At 41.3% G+C, this 27434-nt stretch overlaps 1 protein-coding gene and 1 long non-coding RNA gene across 4 annotated transcripts; both read right to left on the bottom strand.

The window, feature by feature from the left end:
* Positions 1 to 12792: 12792 nt before the first annotated feature.
* Positions 12793 to 15137, bottom strand: LOC113093048 (uncharacterized). 3 transcript variants are annotated; one of them, XR_003287695.1, is made up of 5 exons: positions 15020 to 15137; positions 13556 to 13808; positions 13276 to 13445; positions 12930 to 13014; positions 12793 to 12854 (listed from the first exon to the last, which is right to left on the bottom strand). It is a non-coding gene; the product is annotated as an uncharacterized LOC113093048 (long non-coding RNA). The 3 variants fall into 3 exon arrangements; XR_003287696.1 differs by lacking the exon at positions 15020 to 15137 and adding an exon at positions 14925 to 14949; XR_003287694.1 differs by lacking the exon at positions 15020 to 15137 and adding an exon at positions 13944 to 14846.
* A 2098-nt stretch (positions 15138 to 17235) lies between these two features.
* On the bottom strand, positions 17236 to 23294 carry LOC113093047 (uncharacterized). Its single transcript, XM_026258879.1, has 2 exons — positions 22517 to 23294; positions 17236 to 22044 (listed from the first exon to the last, which is right to left on the bottom strand). The coding sequence occupies exons 1-2, from the start codon at positions 22652 to 22654 to the stop codon at positions 17236 to 17238; spliced, it is 4947 nt and encodes a 1648-aa protein (XP_026114664.1). The 5' UTR covers positions 22655 to 23294.
* Positions 23295 to 27434: the final 4140 nt, after the last annotated feature.

Here is a 27434-nt window from a genome sequence, read left to right as displayed (position 1 = left end):
AGTCCAACAAACGATTGGTAAGTGGTTGAAAAAAATGCTGGTTAATGAGGTATTTTGCGCTGTAAAATCATCCTACGTGTTTATTTTATAGTGGTAGGACAATCTGATGATGTTCTTGGCACTCTAAATAGCCTATACCATTGCCTAATAAGAATCTTCGATAAAGTTACTTTACGTATATAGTCACAGGAGCGAAGCAGTAGTACGCATTAGTATTTTTCGATGAGGTAGGATATATCGATAGATATAGCTAAAATTTTGCGCTACCGTAGGAAAATCTGACGAGGTAGGACAAATCGACAGAACACCGGTCATGAGACTGAGCTGAAGACTTTGCTGGATAAAATTGTGGTTGTGTGCTGTGCTTTGACCAATATGTGTCGAAGTATTGTTGTGAAGGCGTCATGTTAGAATTATAAACCATGCTCACATCTAATATGTAAATGTTTTTTTTTTTTTTGTTTTCCAAAAGATTTTGTAATGTCTCTTCTCACATGTATTTTTTTTAGCCATGTCGGTAAATAAAATACAAAAAGATTGAATGAAATTCTGCCTCCTTTATCTGTATTAAGGAATAATTGAGCGAAATCAGTGTTTTTTGGTTGCAAAGCCAATTACATAACTTAAATTGTAGTAACAACCAACTTAATTTCAGTTTCTTTACATATTTAACATGTAAATACATTTAGATTAAAACATTTACATTTATAAAGAGTCCATAGAAATGATGAGAAACTGAAAATGTATGAGGTAGGTTGTGGGTGATCAGTCACAGACACATGACTCTTCTCTGGCTGGTGCTGCTGAGTCCCACACAGTCTAAATGGAACCACTGTATAGGACAGTTCTGATTATCGCAAGCAAACATGTCATCAAGTTCTTCAGGCTGTTTGCAAAAGCACCACAACACAGCCTTTTCACATGCCCTTCTTTTGGTCTGGAGTGTGTTGATCAGTCGCTCTGTAAGGATCGAGTCCTTTGATTCTCTTTATTTTCTCATCATATCTCATCTTTGCATTAGGATTTAGTTTTAGGCGTTATGGTCCGACAATGTTTTCTTTAGCCCGCTGCATTTTGTAGGATTATATTCTGTTTTTCACGCAAATTTTTCATTATTTTCATGCCAGAACCGTATCACCACCAGAGCTACCCTCAACAGGCTGCTTGAGGCTGGAGACATCACACCTCAAGAGGTGCATCTATTCCAGCAGGCAGCATTTCTGGTCAGGGCTGTGGAGTATTGGATCAAAAAACTCTCCCTGAAGGAGGCCCTGCTGAAGCACGCTCAATTCCTTGATGTGCAGCAGAGGACGCAGTGTGGGGTGGAAGATGCCCTATACTTTGTAGACAGGCAAGGGTTTCACATTTTCCAAGATTTTAACATATTAAATACTTTAAGTTTAATTTGGACCATGGTCACAAAACAAATACTTAATCCATTCTTTACACATGGTGCTCTTTTTCAGATTTCAGGAACTACTTCCTTTCAGTGGGCCAGAGGAACAGTACAAGGACAAGTTCTTGGAATATCAACTCATGGATATTCCCATGCCACAAGATCCCACCACCTTTAATGTTGAGGAGTTTTGGGGGAGGATGTCCTCAATCAAGTGCAAAGTAAGAAATATTTGGCATCACATGACATACAACTGAAATCATAAAAGCAAAGCATTTGAGTAATAGAGGCTCTTGGTTCCTTTTTTCAAAGGTGACCGGTTTGAGCCTGTTTGGGGGGCTTTCTAAAATAGCTTCATTGGTGTTAGTGCTCCCTCATTCAAATGCCGACGCTGAAAGGTTTTTCTCCATGGTGGGATTAAACAAGACCAAAACCAGGAACAGTTTAGCACTTGATGGAACCCTGTCATCCATCATGACAGTAAAAATGGCTGGCCTGGAACCACAGTGCTTCAAATGGGAGCCACCAACCCCTGTGCTGAAGGCCTCAAAACCAGCTACCAACACCTACAATAAACAACACTGACCATTATCTCTCTCTCTCTCTCTCTCTCTCTCTCTCTCACACACACACATAAATAAATGTTGAATTAAATAAATATTATTTTATTTGTAAGAATATATGTCATTTATGAGATTAGACACCTGTCCCCATCAAACCCCTGCTGCCGCCAAAATCTCACTCTAAACTCATTTCAAAACTTGAGAGCCCTGCGTGTGTGTGTGTGTGTGTGTGTGTGTGTGTGTGTGTGTCTCCTGTCCGTCTTGCAGTGAACAGTCCACCTGGATGTTCCCGTGTTTGGCTCCTGGGATGATCTGAATCTTAAAGTCCCTCCCCAGGATGATGATGTCACAGACAGAGTAGTACGCCTGTCCCACGAGCCCCGGACAAAACAACACACACAGTCTGACACTGATAATCACAGAGAGTTCTACATATCATCTGAATGTAACGTTTTGCTACATTTTTATTTATTTTTTTAAATCGAGGAATCAGGGTTTTAAATGTTTTCATTTACGGTTAATAATCTCTGCTGCTGCTGTTACACTCACAGTCACCAACAGCTTGAATCATCTGGACTTTTTGAGTCAAATATTTAGGCAATTTCTTTTATAATTTAAGTTTATATTATTTCTTAACATATCATACAATATCTGCCTTCATTTTGCATGCTTATTGTTTATTCTCACTTATAAACTTTTTGTTGCTCTTTTTGTTGCTCTTTTTGTTGTGTAGTTTTTTTATCCTCATTTGTAAGTCGCTTTGGATAATAGCGTCTGCTAAATGAATAAATGTAAATGAAAACTTATCAAATTATGATTTCGTTTCCTTACATGAATATCAAAATATTCAACTCAAATAGACGCTTGTATGATGCAGTATTAGAATTAGAATTTAATTTGGGGTCCTGAAATACTCTGAAGACTGCACAGAGGTTAAGATGATCATTGCTACATAAATAAAATTAAAATTGAAACTCATCCTATTTTGTTTTAATTTTCCCTTACTAAATTATACAGTTACTGATGGACTGTGGGACTACTAACAGGCTATTTACAAAAATGTGTCTCTATACCTCTTTTCTCTTTATTAAAACTTGATCTAGTAGCCTACATGATAGAATCAAATGTTTTGCAAATCCGCTCGAAAGACCTGATCTCAAATGATTTGCGAAACACGATTCGGAGTCCCGATCTGAATCAAATGTTTTGCGAACTCCGAAGCCCCGATCAAATGATTCGCGAAACGCGATTCGGAGTCCCGATCTGAATCAAATGTTTTGCGAACTCCGAAGCCCCGATCAAATGATTCGCGAAACGCGATTCGGAGTCCTGATCTGAATAAAATGTTTTGGATCCGCCTTCAAGTCGCCAAACCCGCGTGACAAAAAGTGTCAGTCTTTTTGGTGCTGCCCAGAGGGACAGTTCCGCGGGCAGCGCCATCAAACAGCGGATGATCCTGATTCCTGAGCGGGCCCATGGCGTGCATCAGCGGAGAATTTGCGCTGAACCCTCTTTTGAGTAAGTTTTGATATATTGCGACATTCACAGCATTGGTTTCTAAATCATCTTGTATATTAATGATTGTAAAGCGTTGGTTGATATTAGGACAACTTTAACATGTTCACTTGTGGATAATGGTTTAGCGCTAGCTTCTAGCTGTACATTATTAAGTTTGCATTTTTGTAATTTTGGTCTCGTGTGTGTGTGTGTGTGTGTGTGTGTGTGTGTGTGTATCTGCCTCTTTAAACTGAAAATTAAGCTTCAGCATTTTAATCACTGTTTGAGTTGGTTCAGACAATAGGCCGCCTGTTTGAATATCAAAAAGTGCGGGCTTATCTGCTAATGTTAGCTACCGTCAATAGAGATCGCTAAGACGTGACCAACTGGGCGGCAACGTCATCAGAACGCAAAGAACTCTGGGCATGTTTGGCCAGTTAGTATCTGTTAACATTTCATTACTTTCTTCTCTTCCCTCTAACTACCATAACTCTTATTGGAAGCTCAATAAGTCATTATTGGAACATGAATTTGTTAAGATGACCATTTGTAGTTTGATTGCACAATATTGGAATATAGCTCAGATTAGTAATAACTATTGCACTAATTGGGAGTTGTTTAAATTTGAAGCTTGTAAATTTCTTAGAAAAATTTGGTAGTTTAGTGTCTAAAGCTAGAAAGTTGGAAGAGGAGATGATAATTTCTAAAATTATGTCTTTTACTCATAAATCACCAAACTTGTCGGATAATGAATATCTTGAATTATTCACACTTCAAAGCCAATTAGATGATATTTATAAAAGGAGGGCAGAGGGTGCCTTCATTAGATCTAGACAGAGATGGTTGGAAAAAGGTGAACAGAATTCAGCATTTTTCTTTAATTTAGAAAAAATCCATGCAAAAACAAATACAATTGTGCAACTGAATATTAATGGTACAATAACAAGTGATTCAAAGGACGTTGCAGATTATTGTTCAACCTGTTTTAGCACCCTCTACAATTCAAGATTTAATGAGGATAATTCCTCTGTTTTTATAGATAGTCTTACTAATTCGAAAACTATAAGTGAAGCTCACAAAGAACATTGTGATAGTCCTATATGTTTAAATGAAGTCCTTCAAGCTATTAAAGAACTCAAGCTGAATAAATCCCCTGGTATAGATGGTTTAAACTCTGAATTCTATAAAACCTTCTCAGAAGAACTTGCTCCTTTCCTTTTAAAACTCTTCTTACAATCTATTGAGTATGGTAAGCTCCCGCCTACCCTGACACAAGGCCTAATTATCTTAATTCCCAAACCCAAAAAAGACACTTTAATGTTAGACAATTGGAGACCAATTTCCTTACTTAATAATGATTATAAAATTTCAGCCTCTATATTAGCTTCTAGAATTAAGACAACCCTGGATTCCATTATCGATGACACACAGTCAGGTTTTATGCGTAATAGACACATTTCAAATAACATTAGCTTGGTACTGGACCTCATTGATTACCCACATCTATATCCAGATGAGAGTTTCATTCTTTTTTTAGACTTCCATAAGGCCTTCGATACTATTGAACATCATTTCATATATTCGTCCCTAAACAAATTTGGTTTTGGTTCTTTATTAACTCCATTAAAACTTTATATTATGATGCAAATTGTTCAATCAAGCTGCGTAATGGCACCTCACCCAGATTTAATCTTCTTGCAGACCATGTTAAACAGAGCCCTTTAAGAGGAATCACTGCAGTTGGCAGAGAAATTATCATAAGCCAATTAGCAGACGACACTACCATTTTTTTAAAAGATGCAGGGAAAATACCTTTAGCCCTTAATATTATCCACACGTTCTCTAAAGCTTCAGGGCTTTACTTGAATTTAAATAAGTGTGAATTAATGTCTCTTAAAAACAGTAATCTTCTGTCAATTTGTAATATTCCCATTAAAGATGAAATCACATATTTAGGCATTAAGATCGTAAAGAATGAAGAGGAACGATGTAAACTTAATTTTTCACCAGTCATTGACAAAACAAAGAAAAAGTTAAATCAGTGGTTACTAAGAGACCTATCCTTGAGGGGGAGAGTACTGATCACAAAGGCAGAGGGCATATCGAGACTTACGTATGCAGCGCTATCCCAAGCAGTTAGCGATAATACTTGTAAAATTATTGATAAAATGCTATTTAACTTCTTATGGAAAAATAAAACCCACTATATAAAAAAATCTGTGGTTATGAACTCAACTGAAAATGGAGGCCTGAATTTCTTAGATTTTACCACCCTTAATCACACCTTCAAACTTAACTGGATTAAGCAATTCCTTAAAAAACCAACATCTATCTGGAATATTATTCCTCAATTTATCTTTTCACAAGTTGGTGGACTTCAATTCCTTTTACTTTGTGACTACAGTATTACCAAACTTCCTTTAAAACTATCTAATTTTCACAAACAGAAGCTTCTTTTCTGGAATTTAATCTATAAACACAACTTCTCTCCTAACAGGTGTTTCATCTAGAATAATAAGCACATTCTATATAAATCTAAATCTTTATTTCTTTTGAATAATAATTTATAATTTTTGTCAGGCAACTTTATAACCATGAAGGGTCTTATGTTGACCTACTCTGAATTTCTTTCTAAATATAATATTCCAGTTACTCCTAGGGATTTTGCTGTGGTTATGGGTGCTATCCCCTCTGGTCTTAAAATTCTTCTTAAAAATACCTGTCCTCTGCTCTCTCCATGCTCGTTGGATCCTGCTGATACTGAAATAGGACGGATCTGTTTCTCTAATTCCTGTATTAAAAATAATAACCGTTGTATACGGGCTTTGTTTCAAAGGGATATTGTCTCCAGACCTGCTATTATATCATTCTGGAATGGATATGCCGATAATTTGTTATGGTTTAAAATCTGGAAACTCCCACATAAATACTTAATTACTAATAAAATCAAAGAAATCTCGCTTAAACTTATTTATAAAATTTACCCATGTAATTATTTCCTTGTGAACAGATTTAATTGTGAAATTGATACATTGTGTACATTTTGTGATCTACATGATGAAACATTTTATCATTTATTTTGGAGTTGTCCTCATTCAGTTTGATTTTGGTCAGATTTCTGTTCCTTTATTAAGGCTCATATCATGTCCAGCTTTCAACTGTGCTTTAAAAATGTATTATTTGGTTTTTTCTCTTATGACAAATCTTACCATGAGGAATATTATTTAATTAATCTGCTTCTTCTGTTAGCTAAGTTTAGTATTCATAAATGTAAATTTGGAGGAAATAAGCCTTTTTTTTTATTTTAAAAGCAGAAATTTTGCAATACCTGAATACAATAGTGGGGCTGAAAAATAAGAAAGCTGCAAAATGCGTTTCAATCTGTAAGCATTTTCACATCTTTAGCCTTTAAATCTTTTCTGAATTTGCACATGTATTTTTATGTCTGTTTATTTGCTTTACTTTTTGTACCCCCTGACTGCAGTTGTAATTACTAAATGTCAAAAAAAAAAAATAAAAAAAAAATGTTTGGCCAGTTAACATGGTCTGGCATAGCAAGCATATATTTAGTTTTTCTCCTGACAGACAGAGAACAAAAAGAGATCAAGCAAGTTATGTCCAGGTAGTTTAAACAGTATATCAGATTAAAAATAACTTTTTATTCACCAAATGCATCAGGTAGACACACAGGAATTTTACCTGGCAATCAGCACTTTAACTGAAAACTAGAAAAAAAACTAAGTGCACATATATTCATGCAAGATATGCCCAATAAGTGCAAGTGGTTGAAGGTATTCCTCTATGTAAGCATGCTACAGTATTTTACCCATAGACTACATAGACATTGTATGCCTACACACATTTTATGCCTTTTCCATAACATCAGAGATATCACCCAACTTGCCCGGTAACAATATTCCCAAAAAGTACAGGTCTATCTCCTTATGTGAGACTTGGAAGTTTTACCTGGCAGTTGGTTTAGTGGGTCCATGTAGAGGATGTCATGGACTTGTCGGCCCTGTAGTGCTAACGGCTTCATGAACCTCGCAAACAGTTTCATGATGAACTTTTTCATCTGCAAAATTGTTGTTCATAAATGATTTACATGTATTACTTGAAAAAGGACATATCAGCCAATGAGCAACTAGGGGTTAAGTGTCTTGCTCAAGGACACATTGGTGTCTCACAGTGGATTCAAACCCAGGTCTCTCAAATCAAAATCACCTTTATTTATATAGTGCTTTAAACAAAACACATTGCGTCAAAGCAACTGAACAACATTCATTTGGAAAACAGTGTCTCAATAATGCAAAATGATAGTTAAAGGCAGTTCATCATTGAATTCAGTGATGTCATCTCTGTTCAGTTAAATAGTGTCTGTGCATTTACTTGCAATCAAGTCATTGATATCGCTGTAGATGAAGTGACCCCAACTAAGCAAGCCAGAGGCGACAGCGGCAAGGAACCGAAACTCCATCGGTGACAGAATGGAGAAAAAAACCTTGGGAGAAACCAGGTTCAGTTGGGGGTCAGTTCTCCTCTGACCAGACGAAACCAGTAGTTCAATTCCAGGCTGCAGCAAAGTCAGATTGTGCAGAAGAATCATCTGTTTCCTGTGGTCTTGTCCTGGTGGTCCTCTGAGACAAGGTCTTTACAGGGGATCTGTATCTGGGGCTCTAGTTGTCCTGGTCTCCGCTGTCGTTCTGGGCAGTAGAGGTCCTTTCTAGGTGCTGATCCACCATCTGGTCTGGATACGTACTGGATCCGGGGGACTGCAGTGACCCTCTGATCTGGATACAGACTGGATCTGGTGGCTACGGTGACCTCGGAATAAGAGAGAAACAGACTAATATTAGCGTAGATGCCATTCTTCTAATGATGTAGCAAGTATATAGGGTGTTATGTGAAGTGTTTCTGGTTCCAGTTTACCTAATTAATGCAGCCTAAAAATCCTTTAACGGATTTGGATATTAAAAGCATATTAGTATGTTATGTGTATGCCAGGTTAAAGAGATGGGTCTTTAATCTAGATTTAAACTGCAAGAGTGTGTCTGCCTCCCGAACAATGTTAGGTAGGTTATTACAGAGTTTAGGCGCCAAATAGGAAAAGGATCTGCTGCACGCACTTGATTTTGATATTCTAGGTATTATCAAATTGCCTGAGTTTTGAGAACGTAGCTGACGTAGAGGAGTATAATGTAAAAGGAGCTCATTCAAATACTGAGGTGCTGAACCATTCAGGGCTTTATAAGTAATAAGCAATATTTTAAAATCTATACGATGTTTGATAGGGAGCCAGTGCAGCTATGACAGGACCGGGCTAATATGGTCATACTTCCTGGTTCTAGTAAGAACTCTTGCTGCTGCATTTTGGACTAGCTGTAGTTTGTTTACCAAGCGTGCAGAACAACCTCCCAATAAAGCATTACAATAGTCTAACCTTGAGGTCATAAATGCATGGATTAACATTTCTGCATTTGACATTGAGAGCATAGGCCGTAATTTAGATATATTTTTGAGATGGAAAAATGCAGTTTTACAAATGCTAGAAACGTGGCTTTCTAAGTGAGGACTGCGATCAAGTAGCACACCTAGGTTCCTAACTGATGACGAAGAATTGACAGAGCAAACATCAAGTCTTAGACAGTGTTCTAGGTTATTACAAGCAAGTTTTTTTAGGCCCTATAATTAACACCTCTGTTTTTTCTGAATTTAGCAGTAAGAAATTACTCGTCATCCAATTTTTTATATCGACTATGCATTCCATTAGTTTTTCAAATTGGTGTGTTTCACCGGGCTGCGAGGAAATATAGAGCTGAGTATCATCAGCATAACAGTGAAAGCTAACACCATGTTTCCTGATGATATCTCCCAAGGGTAACATATAAAGCGTGAAGAGTAGCGGCCCTAGTACTGAGCCTTGAGGTACTCCATACTGCACTTGTGATCGATATGATACATCTTCATTCACTGCTACGAACTGATGGCGGTCATATAAGTACGATTTAAACCATGCTAATGCACTTCCACTGATGCCAACAAAGTGTTCAAGTCTATGCAAAAGAATGCTGTGGTCAATTGTGTCAAACACTGCACTAAGATCCAATAAAACTAATAGAGAGATACACCCATGATCAGATGATAAAAGCAGATCATTTGTAACTCTAAGGAGAGCAGTCTCAGTACTATGATATGGTCTAAATCCTGACTGGAAATCCTCACATATACCATTTTTCTCTAAGAAGGAATATAATTGTGAGGATGACACCTTTTCTAGTATCTTGGACAGAAAAGGGAGATTCGAGATTGGTCTATAATTAACAAGCTCTTTGGGGTCAAGTTGTGGTTTTTTTTTTATGAGAGGCTTAATAACAGCCAGTTTGAAGGTTTTGGGGACATATCCTAATGACAATGAGGAACTAATAATAGTCAGAAGAGGACCTATGACTTCTGGAAGCACCTCTTTTAGGAGCTTAGATGGTATAGGGTCTAACAAACATGTTGCTGGTTTAGATGATTTAACAAGTTAATACAATTCTTCCTCTCCTATAGTAGAGAATGAGTGGAACTGTTCCTCAGGGGGTCTATAGTGCACTATCTGATGTGATACTGTAGCTGACGGCTGAATGGTTGCAATTTTATCTCTAATAGTATTTGTGGCGAGTGGGGCGGGGCCGAGAGGTGTGGGAACGAGGAGTGAGGCCAGGTGTAGTGATTGAAGATGAGCTGCACCTGCGCCCCACTGCCAGTATCGAGTCCCACGTGGGAGATGGAAGGATATAAAACTGGAGCGACGACCGTGAAGGACGAGAGAGGACCAGGCCTGGGACATTATTTTATGTGTTTGCTTTTTATTTGTGCGCGTCAGTCGCCGTGAGGGGCTGACACGCCGTTTTGTATTTATTTTTTGAATTATTAAAGTATTTTGATTGTGCGCCGGTTCCTGCCTCCTCCTTCCCGATGAGTATGGAGTTTTTATCGTTACAGTGGTGCCGAAGCCCGGGAGAAGGAGGGACGCGCTGCTGAAGATCCCTCGCCGCTGTGGTGAATCTGCGGTGCCCTCGAGCAGGCGAAGTATGTGCCGCCATGGACGCTCGAGGCGGTGGGCTGGAGCGAGTTGCCGGGAACGGGTGAGCTCGCTGCCGGCCGCCCACGATATGGAGGGGCGGCTGCCGTCTGTGAGGGAGCGGAGGAGTCAGCGCCGTTCGCCAGGGGGCCGGAGCCTGCTGCCTCCACGATTGAGTCCGGAGGGGCAGGGAACGGGGGACTCCTGCCGCTGCCCAAAATCGGAGGAGATGTCGCCGTCCATCGGGCGGCGGAGGAGTGTCGTGCCATCCGCCGAGGGCCGTCCAGTGCCACCGCCAGGCACCGCGGAGGAGATCACCCAGCTGGTGGAGGGCGGAACAGCAGTGCGTCTGGGAACCGGAATTTCCCTCCCCTCTCTCGTCCTTGTCGCTCCTCCTTCAATCTCCTTTTCTCTCACCCTGTCTGTCCTACCCCCAGGTTCCTGCAGGTCCCCGTGAGCGGTCCCCCCCGGAGGGAAGGTGGGGGGGGGGGGGAGTAGAGCACAGTCTCGAGTGTACCCCCCGGCCTGCTAGTGGGGATGGGGGTATGTGGCGAGTGGGGCGGGGCCGAGAGGCGTGGGAACGAGGAGTGAGGCCAGGTGTAGTGATTGAAGATGAGCTGCACCTGCACCCCACCGCCAGTATCGAGTCCCACGTAGGAGATGGAAGGATATAAAACTGGAGCGACGACCGTGAAGGACGAGAGAGGACCAGGCCTGGAACATTATTTTATGTTTTGGCTTTTATTTGTGCGGGTCAGTCGCCGTGAGGGGCTGACGCGCTGTTTTGTTTATTTTCGAATATTAAAGTGTCTTTTGATTGTGCGCCGGTTCCCGCCTCCTTCTTCCCGATGATTACGAACGCAATATTATTACAGTATTGATTTTAGAAGTAAAGTAGTTCATAAAGTCATTACTGTTGTGGTGTTGGGAAATGTCAACACTTGTTGAGGCTTTATTTTTAGTTAATTTAGCCACTGTATTGAATAAATACCTGGGGTTATGTTTGTTTTCTTCTAAAAGAAAAGAAAAGTAATCGGATCTGGCAGTTTTTAATGCTTTACTGTAGGATATGCTACTTTCCCGCCAAGCAATACGAAATACCTCTAGTTTTGTTTTCCTCCAGCTGCCCTCCATTTTTCGGGCTGCTCTCTTTAGGGTGCGAGTATGCTCATTATACCATGGTGTCAAACTGTTTTCCTTAACCTTCCTTGAGCGTAAAGGAGCAACTGTATTTAAAGTGCTAGAAAAGAGAGAGTCCATAGTTTCTGTTACATCATCAAGTTGTTCTGAGGTTTTGAATATGTTAAGGAATTTGGATACATCAGGAAGATAACTTAAAAAGCAGTCTTTTGTGGTAGAAGTGATGGTTCTTCGATACTTGTAACAAGAAGTAGAATTTACAATTTTGGCTATATGAAGTTTGCACAGAACTAAATAATGATCTGAGATATCATCACTTGGCTGAATAATTTCAACACTATCAACATCAATTCCATGTGACAGTATTAAATCTAGAGTATGATTTCGACAATGAGTAGGTCCTGAAACATGTTGTCTAACACCAATAGAGTTCAGAATGTCTATAAATGCTGATCCCAATGCATCTTTTTCATTATCGACATGGATATTAAAATCACCAACTATTAAAACTTTATCTGCAGCCAGAACTAACTTGGATGTAAAAATCACCAAACTCTTTAATAAAGTCTTCATGGTGCCCTGGTGGCCTGTATACATTAGCCAGTACAAACATAACAGGGGATTTATCATTAACATTGGTTTCTCTGGATAATGTTATATGTAGCACCATTACTTCAAACGAGTTATACTTGAAGCCTGCCCTCTGAGAAATCCTGAAAACGTTGTTATAAATTGAAGCAACTCCTCCCCCTTTGCCTTTTAGACGCGGCTCGTGTTTATAACAGTAATCTTGGGGGGTGGACTCATTTAAAATAATGTAATAATCAGGTTTTAGCCAAGCTTCTGTCAAACAGAGCACATCTATATTATGATCAGTTATCATATTATTTACAAAAAGTGTTTTCGTAGAAATGGATCTGATATTCAATAGGCCAAGCTTTATCATTTGTTTATCCATATTGCATTTGTTTTTTATTAGCCTTAACTTGGTTTGGACGTTTTTTGTATTTTCTAGTTCGGGCAACAGACACAGTCTCTATAGTGTGATATCTAGGTGAAAGAGTCTCTATGTGCTGAGAATTAACTGACCTCTGTGACGGGAGGCAGCTAGCACAAGGCTGTTTTAGCCAGTCTGTCTGCTTCCTGACGCCAATGGCATGTGTCTTATCCACTGCGCCAACACCACCTAAAGCTATATATATAACATCAATATTAAAAAAAAGTCTGCATTTTGTTGTATAAAAGTAGAGCTGGTTGAACCACAAACCTGCCAGGTAACCTTTACGATTGGTGCTTCCCTTAAACCAATACCCAACATCCACTGCCAGATCTTCAGGATCAAAACCGGATATCTGAAATACATGAATTCCAATAATTAATACAACACTATCAGCAAACTGTTTTACTTGACATTGGACTTAACAGATTGGTAATATAAAGTGTACATTTTTTATGTACTTCCAAAAACCTCTGCCCTGCCTGTTTGGCAGTGTTGTGCATAATATGACTGGGGCATCCATGTATGTAAATGCTGCCATTTTCCCTCAGCATTCTGGCTGCAATTAAATTGTGGCACCTGTATTTACAGGAGCACTGTCAATAGAGAGACCTACACAGTTTCTCCAAGGGATGTTGCTTTCCTACAGGGTGTCATTGATTTTTTTATAAATAACTTCAGCAGTTCCACAGTACCGCTCACTTGTGGTGCACATATCAAAGAATCTGTGCACAACTTTGTTGCTGTCAAATATTCGTACTGTGAGGGGATTCATCTTCTCTAGACCTGTAACAATAAAGTGCATAACTAAACCAACATGTTGTTCAAAAATTGTATGAGTGTGCATGTAGAAATGGATAAAAAATACAAATAACTGGTAGTTGTTAAACTCATACCAGTATCATTTGAGCCATCTGTGACAAGTGTGAAGGGATTCTCTCTCATCTTCATCACCAGTTCCTTCTTAATATGAGGTGCCACTGCTTCATTTATGATGCACGTTGTTTTGGTGCTTGCTCTCTGAAAGCTATGAACCGTGGGGGAGTCTCCAAAACATTATTTGTACAAGGGGCTGAAATGTTCAGCATCGGCAATTGGAACATTGTGCTGCACCATTGCAACGGCAACCTTCACCTCAGCCCTCCTGGTCTGCAACAGAAACAAATTAATTAAATAACTCAAAGCATTAGATAAGTGTTCAGTGTAATATAACCTACAATTTTAAAGGAAAATGCAATTTATCAAACATTGCCAACAGCCTTTTGGTTTTCCTTTGCTATGTACCTTGGCCTCTTGTACACTCATGCCTCCAACAGAAGTTCCTGGTGTGTAGAACTGTGCAACACTGCTAACTGATTTTAGAGCCTGTTCCTTGGTTTGATGTCCCTCACACCTTGATGGGCACAGGAGCTCTCTTGTCTGCAGACTGAGCACCAGTAAAAAGAGCTGGTGGTTCCCATTGTGATGAACGGCCATTGGGTTGACCACTCCTTCTTAAAGGAACACCTATAGGTGGCTGCTCCACTTAACCCTCTCTTTCTCCCTGTTTCCAGTGGGCTCTCCACTGTTTCCTCTATGGTGTCCTCCACAGTCTCTTTCATGGACCCATCCTCTACTGGTTCCCTAACTGCCTCCTCCACTCTCTTATCCACAGTCTCCTCCTCTGACCTAGCCACCTTTTTAGGGAGCTGATCTTTTAGAGCAAAGCATGAAAGAATGCTCCTTTGCCTCTTCCCTGACATCTTTAAAATTTTGACAAATGGAATAATCAGTATTTTACATTGGATAAAATATAATGAAATAGCCTAGGCAGAACGTTTTCCCAATGGGGACCAGGAGGTTGTTCAGTAGAAATAAAAAGAAAGAAAAAACAAAAATAATTCAAACTATTATGGGTAGGCCTACTATCATGTATAATGGATAGGCCTATTATAGAAGTCTCTTATATAAAACTGATGCTGTTCAGTCTCATCTAAATCAGCTGACACTAGTGTTAAATGCGGACAAATCTAAAGCTATGGTTTTCTCAAACAGAAATCAGCTACCCTCTCAGCTTCCTAAAATAAAAACAGCTGATGGAAAAGAAATCCAAATGGTCTCTTCTTATAAGTATTTAGGCTTTGTTATTGATGAAAATTTGTCCTTTAAACAGCATATTGAACATGTTGTACGTAAACTGAAGCTAAAGCTCAGTTTTTCTTTTCAGAAATAAATCACGTTTCTCTGTTTATAAAAGGAAACGTTTGATTTCTGCAACTTTTTTACCTTTATTGGATTACGGAGATCTCCTTTTATGAATGCATCGGACCGTCTTTTAAAAAAGCTTTACGTTTATGACTGGCTGTGGAAATCGTGTTCACCATTGTACACTGTATGCTGCAGCTGAGTTTCCGTCCCTGTATGTTCGCAGGTTGTTGGAGAGGAAAGAGACTGCTAGGCTTGGGTTCTAATTATCAGCAGTATACACTCCTGGTGTGTTTGGTCAGGACACAATGAATGAGGAGACTGGATCTTCTTTCCAAAGTGTATACAAAATTAGTCTAAAAATAACAAAACATAACAGTATAAGTAAAACAGGTTTACAAATAAATCAGACACTTCTTAATCAAGAATAACAGCATTTTCATTATAATCTAAATAAACAGCTGTAGTTTTCAATATGCAGAGAATGCAATTAAAGACAATATAACTATTGATCTGGTCCCACAAAATGTTTTCAGTCTTAATATATTAATAAATCCAAGTCCATTAAACCGTTTATCAATTCTAAAATAACATCAAAAACGTAGCAATATTGGTTAATCCTTACACAGTATCAAGACATAACCAATTACTATGTAAACTGTAACATCAAAAGCTGTATTTAGTAGAAATTGCACATCATATCTGGTTTATCTATCGACGATCACACGTGAATCGTTACATGCCCATACATGCCTGTGTAAACTATAATGTTAAATAATACACTTCAAAACGCATTTAAAACATATGTAAACTGAAGAGAACTTACTTTATGGTCATGAACTAACACTTTGAAACACCAAACGCCGACAAACATCCAAAATAACAGGCAGGAAAACTTCGGTGCGCAGCTGAGGAAAACTTGAGCACAGCTGCCGTTCTCTCAGTAATAATACAAGCAGTCATCAGGCAGCAAACCAGTACAATAATGCCTCCTACTGGGTGTACGTCGAAATACAGTCTTACAATTATCAAAATAAGAGTCCCTTCAATAAAAGACCTAATTTCTCTAGGAGCCTTTCATACAGCCGCCCCCAAAGGTGCTGTGCAACTTTGCTCCTACTAAAAGGCGACTTAACTTAGGATGAGTTGGTAGGATGGGTTTCGTTATCTGGCAGAGCTGGAAGGATCACCAACCGTGCTACGGGTCTGGTTGTAGACTTGCCCCTTTATATCCACATCAGCAGACCTGACATGTCTATCCGAACTGCGGTGCGTCCTGATGACATGTCCAACAGGCCAGAGGGCCCTAGGCATCTGTGGATCTACAATCATAACAACCGTTTTCTCTGTTAGATCTGGGGGTGAGGACTGCCACTTTTGCCGTGTCTGGAGGCCTGGGAGGTAGTTTCGGATAAACCTGGACCAGAAGTTATCCGCCAGGACTTGCGAATGCCTCCAGCGTCTGCGACTTAACAATTCAGACTCCGGGTAGATTACCTGTGGCAAGGAACCATCTGGCCGCCCCATGAGCAAACTGTTTGGGGTCACTGGGTCAATGTCGGCAACATCCGAAGACACGTACCCTAAAGGCTTTGAGTTAAGAATAGATTCTACCTCTAGGAGAACTGTCAGCAGGACTTCTTCCGGAACAGACTGAGCTCCCACAGTAGTATAAAGGGCTGACTTTACCGATCGTACCTCTCTCTCCCACACTCCTCCGAAATGTGGGGCTGCTGGAGGATTGAAATGAAATTGTATCCTCTGTCGAGCAAGCTGTTTCTGTAAGTCAGGAGCCATTTCAGCGAAGGCTTCTCTCAGTTCTCTTTCACCCCCTTTGAAATTTGTTCCCCTGTCTGACCACAGTTCCATTGGTGTTCCCCTTCGTGCAACAAACCGCCTAAAGGCCATCAGGAAGGAATCAGTATTCATGGTACTGAGGAGGTCCAAGTGCACCGCTCTAGTAGTTAGACACTTAAAGATTATCCCCCAGCATTTCTCTGTGCGTCTCCCAATTTTAATAAGCATTGGCCCAAAGCAGTCTACACCACATGAGTAAAAGGCAGGTTTGTGGAGACGGAGACGGGCAGAAGGCAAGTCTGCCATTTTAGAATAGTTGGCTGTGCCCTCCAACGCTGACATTCTGGACACCCATGCTGGTGCCGACGAATGGCTTCACGACCACGAAGAATCCAATAATGGCGTCGGATTTCGGCAAACACACGCTCAGCTCCTGGGTGATGTAACTTGCAATCATAATGCTTAATCAGTAGACGGGTGACTGGATAATGAGCGTCCAATACAATGGGGTGTAAGGTACATTTTTCTATTGACTCAGCTCTCCTCAATCGACCTCCCACTCTGATTAAACCACTAAATCTGTCCAGTTCAGGAGCTAAGGTAAGAAGATTACTGTCAGCAGACACTGGCTTCCTTTCTCCAAATGTTGATAGTCATTGGGAAAAGACTCCTGCTGTACTCGCTTGAGAATAAGGATCTCCGCTTGATTATAATCATTTGCATCGGGAAAGGAATCAGAGGTAGAGTTTACCTGAATTTCCTTAGCAGTGGCATCCAGGAGTTCTTGCCAGGTGTGATAGTTCCAAGCATCCGGTACACTGGATCGGGGTGGTACTGCAGCGGTACCGCAAAAGGCAGACTTCCGTAGCTCTGTGGGGTCATCTGTCAGGTCTGTTCCTGGCATTACTGGCCAGGTGGCTGGATCTTGGAGTAAAAAGGGAGGTCCTTGAGACCATCTATTTATCCCTGAAAGAACATTCAGTGGTCTGCCTCTGGTGAGGTCATCGGCAGGATTGCTAGCAGAATCCACATAGCGCCAAGAACAATTCCCTGTTAGCTCCTGGATTTCGGCAACTCTATTGCCAACAAAAACTTTGTAATGGCATGATTCCGAGTTCAGCCAGGTAAGGACAGTGGAGGAGTCTGTCCACAACACCGTGGTCTCAATTTGCAAGGTCAGTTCCCTCTGAAGCAATCTGGCTAACTGAGCAGCCACAAGAGCTCCACAAAGTTCCAATCGAGGAATGGAATGAGAACGTTTGGGTGCTACTCGGGATCGAGCTACCATGAAAGACAGGTACACTTGGCCTCTTTTGTCAGTGGTCCTCATGTATGCCACAGCTCCATATGCCTGTTCTGAGGCATCTGAAAAGATGTGAACTTCATGTATGGCACCATCCTTCTCCACCTCAAGAGGGACATAAGTCCTAGGGAGGGTTATGTTTGGTAGGTACTGGAGTTCATTCTCCCAGACGTGCCATGACTGCAAGAGTTCAGGAGGTAAGTTTGGATCATCCCAACCCCGCTGCTTATTCCATAGCTGCCTAATGATGACCTTGGCTCGAGTAGTGTACGGCAAAAGAAGTCCGAGAGGGTCATATTGAGTGGCTAGGACCTTGTAGATGTTCCTGAGGGTGGGAGTCTTATACACGACAGGTCGGCTCTTGAATGACAGTTTATCAGTCTGCCAGTTCCAGTGTAGACCTAAGGTTGATTCTGATATGTCGGTCTTGTCTTGAGCTAACCAAAGTTCCAAGCTCTCAGCTTGAGCTTCTGTGGGTAAATGACTCAGAACTCCGGGAACATTGCTGGCCCACTGTCGTATCTCAAATCCAGCTGTAGAAAGCATCTCTCTCAATCCATCAACCAGACACCTCGCCGCTTCAGGGGTGCTCAGACTCTGAAGGCAATTGTCCACATAAAAACATTTCTCTACTGAGAACCTGATGGATTCATCAGCCACACTGTGCTCGGTCACATGGCGCTGCAGAGCATAAGTGGCACAGCACGGACTGCATGCAGTGCCAAATGGTAACACCTGCCATTCGAAAACTTTAGGTGGTTCTCCCACTTTCAGATCACGCCACAGGAAACGCAGTAGGGGACGATCTTCGGGAAGGAGGCGGACCTGATGGAACATCGCCTTGATGTCACCACTTACTGCGACTGAATGCTCCCTAAATCTGATGAGCACACCTAGCAATGATGCGCCAAGTGTAGGGCCAGGCAGCAGATACTGATTGAGACTCTGCCCATGATATTGGTGGGAACAGTTGAAAACCACACGAGATTTCCCGTTATGACTGACAATGTGGTGAGGTATATACCAACATTCCTCTGAGTCTGTTGTTTCTTTATTTACTTCCTGGACAGCTCCTGTCTGCTTGAGCTTCTCCATCTCAGCTCTGTAGATCTCTGCTTTCACCGTATCCTTCAACAAACGTTTCTCAATACTGCGCAGGTTAGGCATGACTGATTCCTTAGGGGCATGCAACATAGGCATATCTTTCTGCCGTAACAAGGGTGTTGCAAGTCGAAGAATGCCATTGACTTCGGTGCGGATGGTCTTGGTTTCGAGTAACTTTAAAGCTTCCTGATCTTGTTTAGACCGAGTCACCTCTTTCTCATCTCTGTGTGGAACAGTTTCCATCTGCCAGAGCCTTTGGACATTCTTAAAGAGCTCATCTTGAGGTGGAAGGACTGATGTCAGCAGGCATTGTTGGGAGGATGCAGGCCGCCCCATGAATGATGCAGGGCCCTGGAGGGTCCATCCCAGGAGTGTGAGGACAGCAGCAGGTCCACCTGGAGAACCTAATCTGACAGGTTCAATTGGGGTAATGAGATGGGGCTGATCTGACCCAATCAGAAGTAGAGGCTGAACATCTTTAATTTGCAGGATGGGAAGACCATGTAAGTGGTGATACTTCTTCTGCAGCTGATCCACAGGATAAGACTGTCGTGACAAATTGAGGCGATCAGCAGTGAAGGCATGTTCGATTTTGTAAAGAATTTGAGGCTTGTGGGTTGAGGATACTTGAAAGGAGATAGATGACCCACAAAGAACTTCAATGTCTTGTCGAACAGTGTGCAAGGAGAGATCTTCAGGTGTACCCTGTATACCGAGGGCTTTGGCAGCAGTAAGGAGCAAGATGGTCCTCTCAGAGCCATCATCCAGAAGTGCAAATGTATCTAAAGTGCGGTCTTCATAATGAACATGGATAGGTACTACCTTCAGCATTACACGGTTCCCAACCACTGGTTTGTCCAGGTAAAATCTGTCTGGAGAGGAATTGGTAAGGCAGGTTTTCTCACTACTAACTGTATCCTCTTTGGAAGATCTAACGTTTACATTGTGCAGAGGTCGAAGATGTTTGCCTTGACATAGGTTGCAGGGCTTCTTCAGGTCACACTGAGCAGCGTGGTGAGTCCTGGCACAGCGCCAACAACGATTATTTTCTCGAATCCAGTCTTTGGCCTGATCAGTGGTAAGTTTAGCGAATGCTTTGCATTGACTCAAATAATGCTCTGTGCTATCACAGAATGGGCAAAACCGTTTCATTTCACTTGACTTGGTCCTTTGAGTAGTACCCTTCTGAGGTGATAGGGAAGTTAAATTATGAGCCTCTCCAACTCCATGAAGAACGGCTACAGTCCTTTTACTCTGTACAGGTCGGAAAGTCTGACGGTCTTGGACTCCTCGTGAGACAATTTCAACATCAAAGTCATGACACCAAGCTTCATAGCGGAGCCAGTTTGAAAGGTCGTGCAGAGTAGGTACAGTTCCAGGTTGCCGGAACATGTGACGGCGGAACTCAGCTCGTTGCTCAGTAGGAAGTTTACTCACAAGGCGTGCCACATGTGACCCACAATTCAATTCAATGTCACCTTCAGGTCCTAAAGTTTTCAACAAACCCACCAACGACTGTACCTGCAGAGCAAACTTTTGAAATGCAACAGTATCCCCACGCCTTACATCAGGAGCTTCTAAAACACTGGCAATTTTCCTCAATGCTAGTTGGTGGGGCTGACCAAACTTCTCATGGAGGGCCACCATGGTGTCAGTAAATGGGGTAGGCGAGTTCAGAAAGGCATCCGCAATCAGCTTAGCTTCATCCAACTTTAAATGGTCCACCAGTATTTGATACTTAAAGAGTTCAGTCCCATCTGGAGGAAGCAAATTCTCTAAGGCAATTCGAAGTCTGGCGAACTCGCTTGGATCTGGCCGGCTGAACTTGGGGATGGTAGGGGTAGGCCCTCTATAGACATACTCTGACCCTGAGGTGTGGGAAAAATGTGGTATATTGGACTCTACTTTAACTGCAGGTGTTGGATGACTTGGCTGAGCTGGCATGGCTCCATATCGAGGAGAAGAAACTGGGATTTGAACCTGTGAAGGTTTCCGATATAAGGACTGTGCAGTTGAGGATAACAACTCTCTGAGGTCTTCAGGGGTTGGTGGCGGAGGTAGCACATCTGTACTTTGAGAATAATACTGAGAAGGCAGATATGATTGGGAAGATTGAGACTTGGAGGCCTTCGAGTACCTCGGTACCTCTCGTTGGTATGTAGCTGTACTGGGTTTTGATAACTTTAAAGTCTCCATGCCCCTTCTCAGTTCTAATTCGGGCTCAGGCCAGGGTGGAAGCTCAGGCCATTCTTTATCCTCAGCTGGTGTGGCCTGCTCTGTCTGGTCAACGTGGCAGGAAGGACGGGATGGCAATTTGGGATCTGATCGCACTGGAGGACTATCATGGCTTTTACTTGGACTGAGCTCTGCTCTCAAGGCTTGAGCAACTTTAACTAGTTCTTTGAACTCAGTACTAACTGCTTTCAACTCCATCATGTCATCACGAAAGGCTTGGTGTGTCTGCAGCAGCTGTGCATTCTCTCTGCGAATGGCTTGTAGCTCATTATAGTACTCAGGCATAGGGTATCTGGGCTGCTGGGCTGACATGAATGACTGAGGTAGGTTTTCACTATGCTCTGCAGAACTGAAGCTTGGTGATCTCAACCGAGGGCCTGTGGGAAGCGCAGCATCATCACAGAGGTAATTAGGATTGTGCCATGATGACTGGAGAGGTGTCAAAGGGGCTGGTACCTCCCAGTGGGGTGAAATAGCAGGTTCCGTTACAGCTCTGCCACCTACATACTGCACTTCGAAGTCATGGAGACGTACTGGTGGACGTGTTTGGCGTTTTGATCTGGATGTTCCAACGATCTCCTCATCAGATTCCATGGTACCCGGAATGAACACTGCATCCGGCTCGAAGGACCAGTTGTTGGAGAGGAAAGAGACTGCTAGGCTTGGGTTTGAATTATCAGCAGTATACACTCCTGGTGTGTCGGTCAGGACACAATGAATGAGGAGACTGTAGCTTCTTTCCAAAGTGTATTCAAAATGAGTCTAAAAATAACAAAACATAACAGTATAAGTAAAACAGGTTTACAAATAAATCAGACACTTCTTAATCAAGAATAACAGCATTTTCATTATAATCTAAATAACAGCTGTAGTTTTCAATATGCAGAGGATGCAATTAAAGACAATATAACTATTGATCTGGTCCCACAAAATGGTTTCAGTCTTAATATATTAATAAATCCAGGTCCATTAAACCGTTTATCAATTCTCAAATAACATAATCAAAAACGTAGCAATACTGGTTAATCCTTACACAGTATCAAGACATAACCAATTACTATGTAAACTGTAACATCAAAAGCTGTATTTAGTAGAAATTGCACATCATATCTTGTTTATCTATCGACGATCACACGTGAATCGTTACATGCCCATACATGCCTGTGTAAACTATAATGTTAAATAATACACTTCAAAACGCATTTAAAACATATGTAAACTGAAGAGAACTTACTTTATGGTCATGAACTAACACTTTGAAACACCAAACGCCGACAAACATCCAAAATAACAGGCAGGAAAAACTTCGGTGCGCAGCTGAGGAAAACTTGAGCACAGCTGCCGTTCTCTCAGTAATAATACAAGCAGTCATCAGGCAGCAAACCAGTACAATAATGCCTCCTACTGGATGTACGTCGAAATACAGTCTACAATTATCAAAATAAGAGTCCCTTCAATAAAAGACCTAATTTCTCTAGGAGCCTTTCATACATGTATGCATGCATTGTTAAATAAAAAGGGCGGAAAACCAGTCACACAGAATTTTTTTTTTTTTTCATTTAAAAACATGAGATGCAGTGTGATGGGGAACAAAAACCCTACATAAAGTCTTGAGATATTTGTAGAAAATTAAATTAAATACATTTTTAGATGTCTTTCTAAACATGAAACTCTCTTGTGCGAGACGTGAGTCCAACGGTGTCCCTCTAGAAAATGCGCGAAATATGCATTCTGTGTGCACGGCTTTGTTTCAGTTTTGATGTAAACAAGATCTTCTCCACATTGATGTTTTTGTAGTGGCTTCAACTGGATAGGCTAACATAACCTTATAATGCAATGCCACATACATCGTCATCGCATCTTGTGCGCCACTGATAAAGATCAATACTACGGCCGTTTAGACATGCAAAATCCATTTTACAATCGATTCAATGAACACTTGTCACTCAAATCAAACAGGATTTTTTTTCACAAAAGTGACAACCCAAGAAACCAAAGTAAACGGTCTCTCATTTGTAGGTTGCATTGATACCTATCAATCAATCAATCAATCACCTTTATTTATATAGTGCTTTAAACAAAATACATTGCGCCAAAGCACTGAACAACATTCATTTGGAAAACAGTGTCTCAATAATGCAAAATGATAGTTAAAGGCAGTTCATCATTGAATTCAGTGATGTCATCTCTGTTCAGTTGAAATAGTGTCTGTTTTTATTTGCAATCAAGTCAACGATATCGCTGTAGATGAAGTGACCCCAACTAAGCAAGCCAGAGGCGACAGCGGCAAGGAACCGAAACTCCATCGGTGACAGAATGGAGAAAAAAACCTTGGGAGAAACCAGGCTCAGTTGGGGGGCCAGTTCTCCTCTGACCAGACGAAACCAGTAGTTCAATTCCAGGCTGCAGCAAAGTCAGATTGTGCAGAAGAATCATCTGTTTCCTGTGGTCTTGTCCTGGTGCTCCTCTGAGACAAGGTCTTTACAGGGGATCTGTATCTGGGGCTCTAGTTGTCCTGGTCTCCGCTGTCTTTCAGGGCAGTAGAGGTCCTTTCTAGGTGCTGATCCACCATCTGGTCTGGATACGTACTGGATCCGGGTGACTGCAGTGACCCTCTGATCTGGACACAGACTGGATCTGGTGGCCACGGTGACCTCGGAACAAGAGAGAAACAGACAAATATTAGCGTAGATGCCATTCTTCTAATGATGTAGAAAGTACGGTGTTATGTGAAGTGTTCCGGTTCCAGTTTACCTAATTAATGCAGCCTAAAAATCCTTTAACGGATTTGGATATTAAAAGCATATTGGTATGTTATGTGTATGCCAGGTTAAAGAGATGGGTCTTTAATCTAGATTTAAACTGCAAGAGTGTGTCTGCCTCCCGAACAATGTTAGGTAGGTTATTCCAGAGTTTAGGCGCCAAATAGGAAAAGGATCTGCCGCCCGCAGTTGATTTTGATATTCTAGGTATTATCAAATTGCCTGAGTTTTGAGAACGTAGCGGACGTAGAGGAGTATAATGTAAAAGGAGCTCATTCAAATACTGAGGTGCTAAACCATTCAGGGCTTTATAAGTAATAAGCAATATTTTAAAATCTATACGATGTTTGATAGGGAGCCAGTGCAGTGTGGACAGGACCGGGCTAATATGGTCATACTTCCTGGTTCTAGTAAGAACTCTTGCTGCTGCATTTTGGACTAGCTGTAGTTTGTTTACCAAGCGTGCAGAACAACCACCCAATAAAGCATTACAATAGTCTAACCTTGAAGTCATAAATGCATGGATTAACATTTCTGCATTTGACATTGAGAGCATAGGCCGTAATCTAGATATATTTTTGAGATGGAAAAATGCAGTTTTACAAATGCTAGAAACGTGGCTTTCTAAGGAAAGATTGCGATCAAGTAGCACACCTAGGTTCCTAACTGATAACGAAGAATTGACAGAGCAACCATCAAGTCTTAGACAGTGTTCTAGGTTATTACAAGTAGAGTTTTTAGGCCCTATGATTAACACCTCTGTTTTTTCTGAATTTAGCAGTAAGAAATTACTCGTCATCCAATTTTTTATATCGACTATGCATTCCATTAGTTTTTCAAATTGGTGTGTTTCACCGGGCTGCGAGGAAATATAGAGCTGCGTATCATCAGCATAACAGTGAAAGCTAACACCATGTTTCCTGATGATATCTCCCAAGGGTAACATATAAAGCGTGAAGAGAAGCGGCCCTAGAACTGAGCCTTGAGGTACTCCATACTGCACTTGTGATCGATATGATACATCTTCATTCACTGCTACGAACTGATGGCGGTCATATAAGTACGATTTAAACCATGCTAATGCACTTCCACTGATGCCAACAAAGTGTTCAAGTCTATGCAAAAGAATGTTGTGGTCAATTGTGTCAAACGCAGCACTAAGATCCAATAAAACTAATAGAGAGATACACCCACGATCAGATGATAAGAGCAGATCATTTGTAACTCTAAGGAGAGCAGTTTCAGTACTATGATACGGTCTAAATCCTGACTGGAAATCCTCACATATACCATTTTTCTCTAAGAAGGAATATAATTGTGAGGATACCACCTTTTCTAGTATCTTGGACAGAAAAGGGAGATTCGAGATTGGTCTATAATTAACTAGTTCTCTGGGGTCAAGTTGTGGCTTTTTTATGAGAGGCTTAATAACAGCCAGTTTGAAGGTTTTGGGGACATATCCTAATGACAATGAGGAATTAATAATAGTCAGAAGAGGACCTATGACTTCTGGAAGCACCTCTTTTAAGAGCTTAGATGGTATAGGGTCTAACATACATGTTGTAAGTTTAGATGATTTAACAAGTTTATACAATTCTTCCTCTCCTATAGTAGAGAATGAGTGGAACTGTTCCTCAGGGGGTCTATAGTGCACTGACTTTGATACTGTAGCTGACGGCTGAATGGTTGCAATTTTATCTCTAATAGTATCGATTTTAGAAGTAAAGTAGTTCATAAAGTCATTACTGCTGTGGTGTTGGGAAATGTCAACACTTGTTGAGGCTTTATTTTTCGTTAATTTAGCCACTGTATTGAATAAATACCTGGGGTTATGTTTGTTTTCTTCTAAAAGAGAAGAAAAGTAATCAGATCTAGCAGTTTTTAATGCTTTTCTGTAGGATATGCTACTTTCCCGCCAAGCAATACGAAATACCTCTAGTTTTGTTTTCCTCCAGCTGCGCTCCATTTTTCGGGCTGCTCTCTTTAGGGTGCGAGTATGCTCATTATACCATGGTGTCAAACTGTTTTCCTTAACCTTTCTTAAGCGTAAAGGAGCAACTGTATTTAAAGTGCTATAAAAGAGAGAGTCCATAGTTTCTGTTACATCATCAAGTTGTTCTGAGGATTTGGATATGCTAAGGAATTCGGATACATCAGGAAGATAACTTAAAAAGCAGTCTTTTGTGGTAGAAGTGATGGTTCTTCGATACTTGTAACAAGAAGTAGAATTTAAAATTTTGGCTATATGAAGTTTACACAGAACTAAATAATGATCTGAGATATCATCACTTGGCTGAATAATTTCAACACTATCAACATCAATTCCATGTGACAGTATTAAATCTAGAGTATGATTTCGACAATGAGTAGGTCCTGAAACGTGTTGTCTAACACCAATAGAGTTCAGAATGTCTATAAATGCTGATCCCAATGCATCTTTTTCATTATCGACATGGATATTAAAATCACCAACTATTAAGACTTTATCTGCAGCCAGAACTAACTCGGATGTAAAATCACCAAACTCTTTAATAAAGTCTGTATGGTGACCTGGTGGCCTGTATACAGTAGCCAGTACAAACATAACAGGGGATTTATCATTAACATTGGTTTCTCTGGATAATGTTATATGAAGCACCATTACCTCTGACCTCTGATTAACTGAACGTAGATTGACCGGTAAATCGAGAGCTTTGCCTTACAGCTCAGCTCCTTCTTCACCACGACAGACCGGTACAGCGACCGCATTACTGCAGAAGCTGCACCGATCCGTCTGTCAATCTCACGTTCCATCCTTCCCTCACTCGTGAACAAGACTCCAAGATACCTGAACTCCTCCACTTGAGGCAGGAACTCTCCACCAACCTGAAGTGGGCAATCCACCCTTTTCCGACTGAGAACCATGGCCTCGGACTTGGAGGTGCTGATTCTCATCCCAGCCGATTCACACTCGGCTGCAAACCGTCCCAATGCACACTGAAGGTCCTGGTCTGAGGATGCCAACACGACAACATCATCCGCAAAAAGCAGCGACGAAATCGTATGGTCCCCAAACCGGACACTCTCCAGCCCTTGGCTGCGCCTAGAAATTCTGTCCATAAAAATTATGAACAGAACCGGTGACAAAGGGCAGCCCTGCCGGAGTCCAACATGCACCGGGAACAGGTCTGACTTACTGCCGGCAATGCGAACCAAGCTCTTGCTCCGGTCGTACAGGGACCGAACAGCCCTAAGTAGGGAGCCGCCGACCCCATACTCCCGGAGCACCCTCCACAGGATGTCGCGAGGAACACGGTCGAATGCCTTCTCCAAGTCCACAAAACACATGTGGACTGGTTGGGCAAACTCCCATGAACCCTCCAGCACCCTGGAAAGGGTATAGAGCTGGTC

Source organism: Carassius auratus, unplaced genomic scaffold, assembly GCF_003368295.1.
Source record: "Carassius auratus strain Wakin unplaced genomic scaffold, ASM336829v1 scaf_tig00214856, whole genome shotgun sequence".
Taxonomy (NCBI): domain Eukaryota; kingdom Metazoa; phylum Chordata; class Actinopteri; order Cypriniformes; family Cyprinidae; genus Carassius; species Carassius auratus.
Note: the sequence above shows the minus strand (reverse complement) of the source record. Positions and strands in the feature narration are given on the sequence as shown.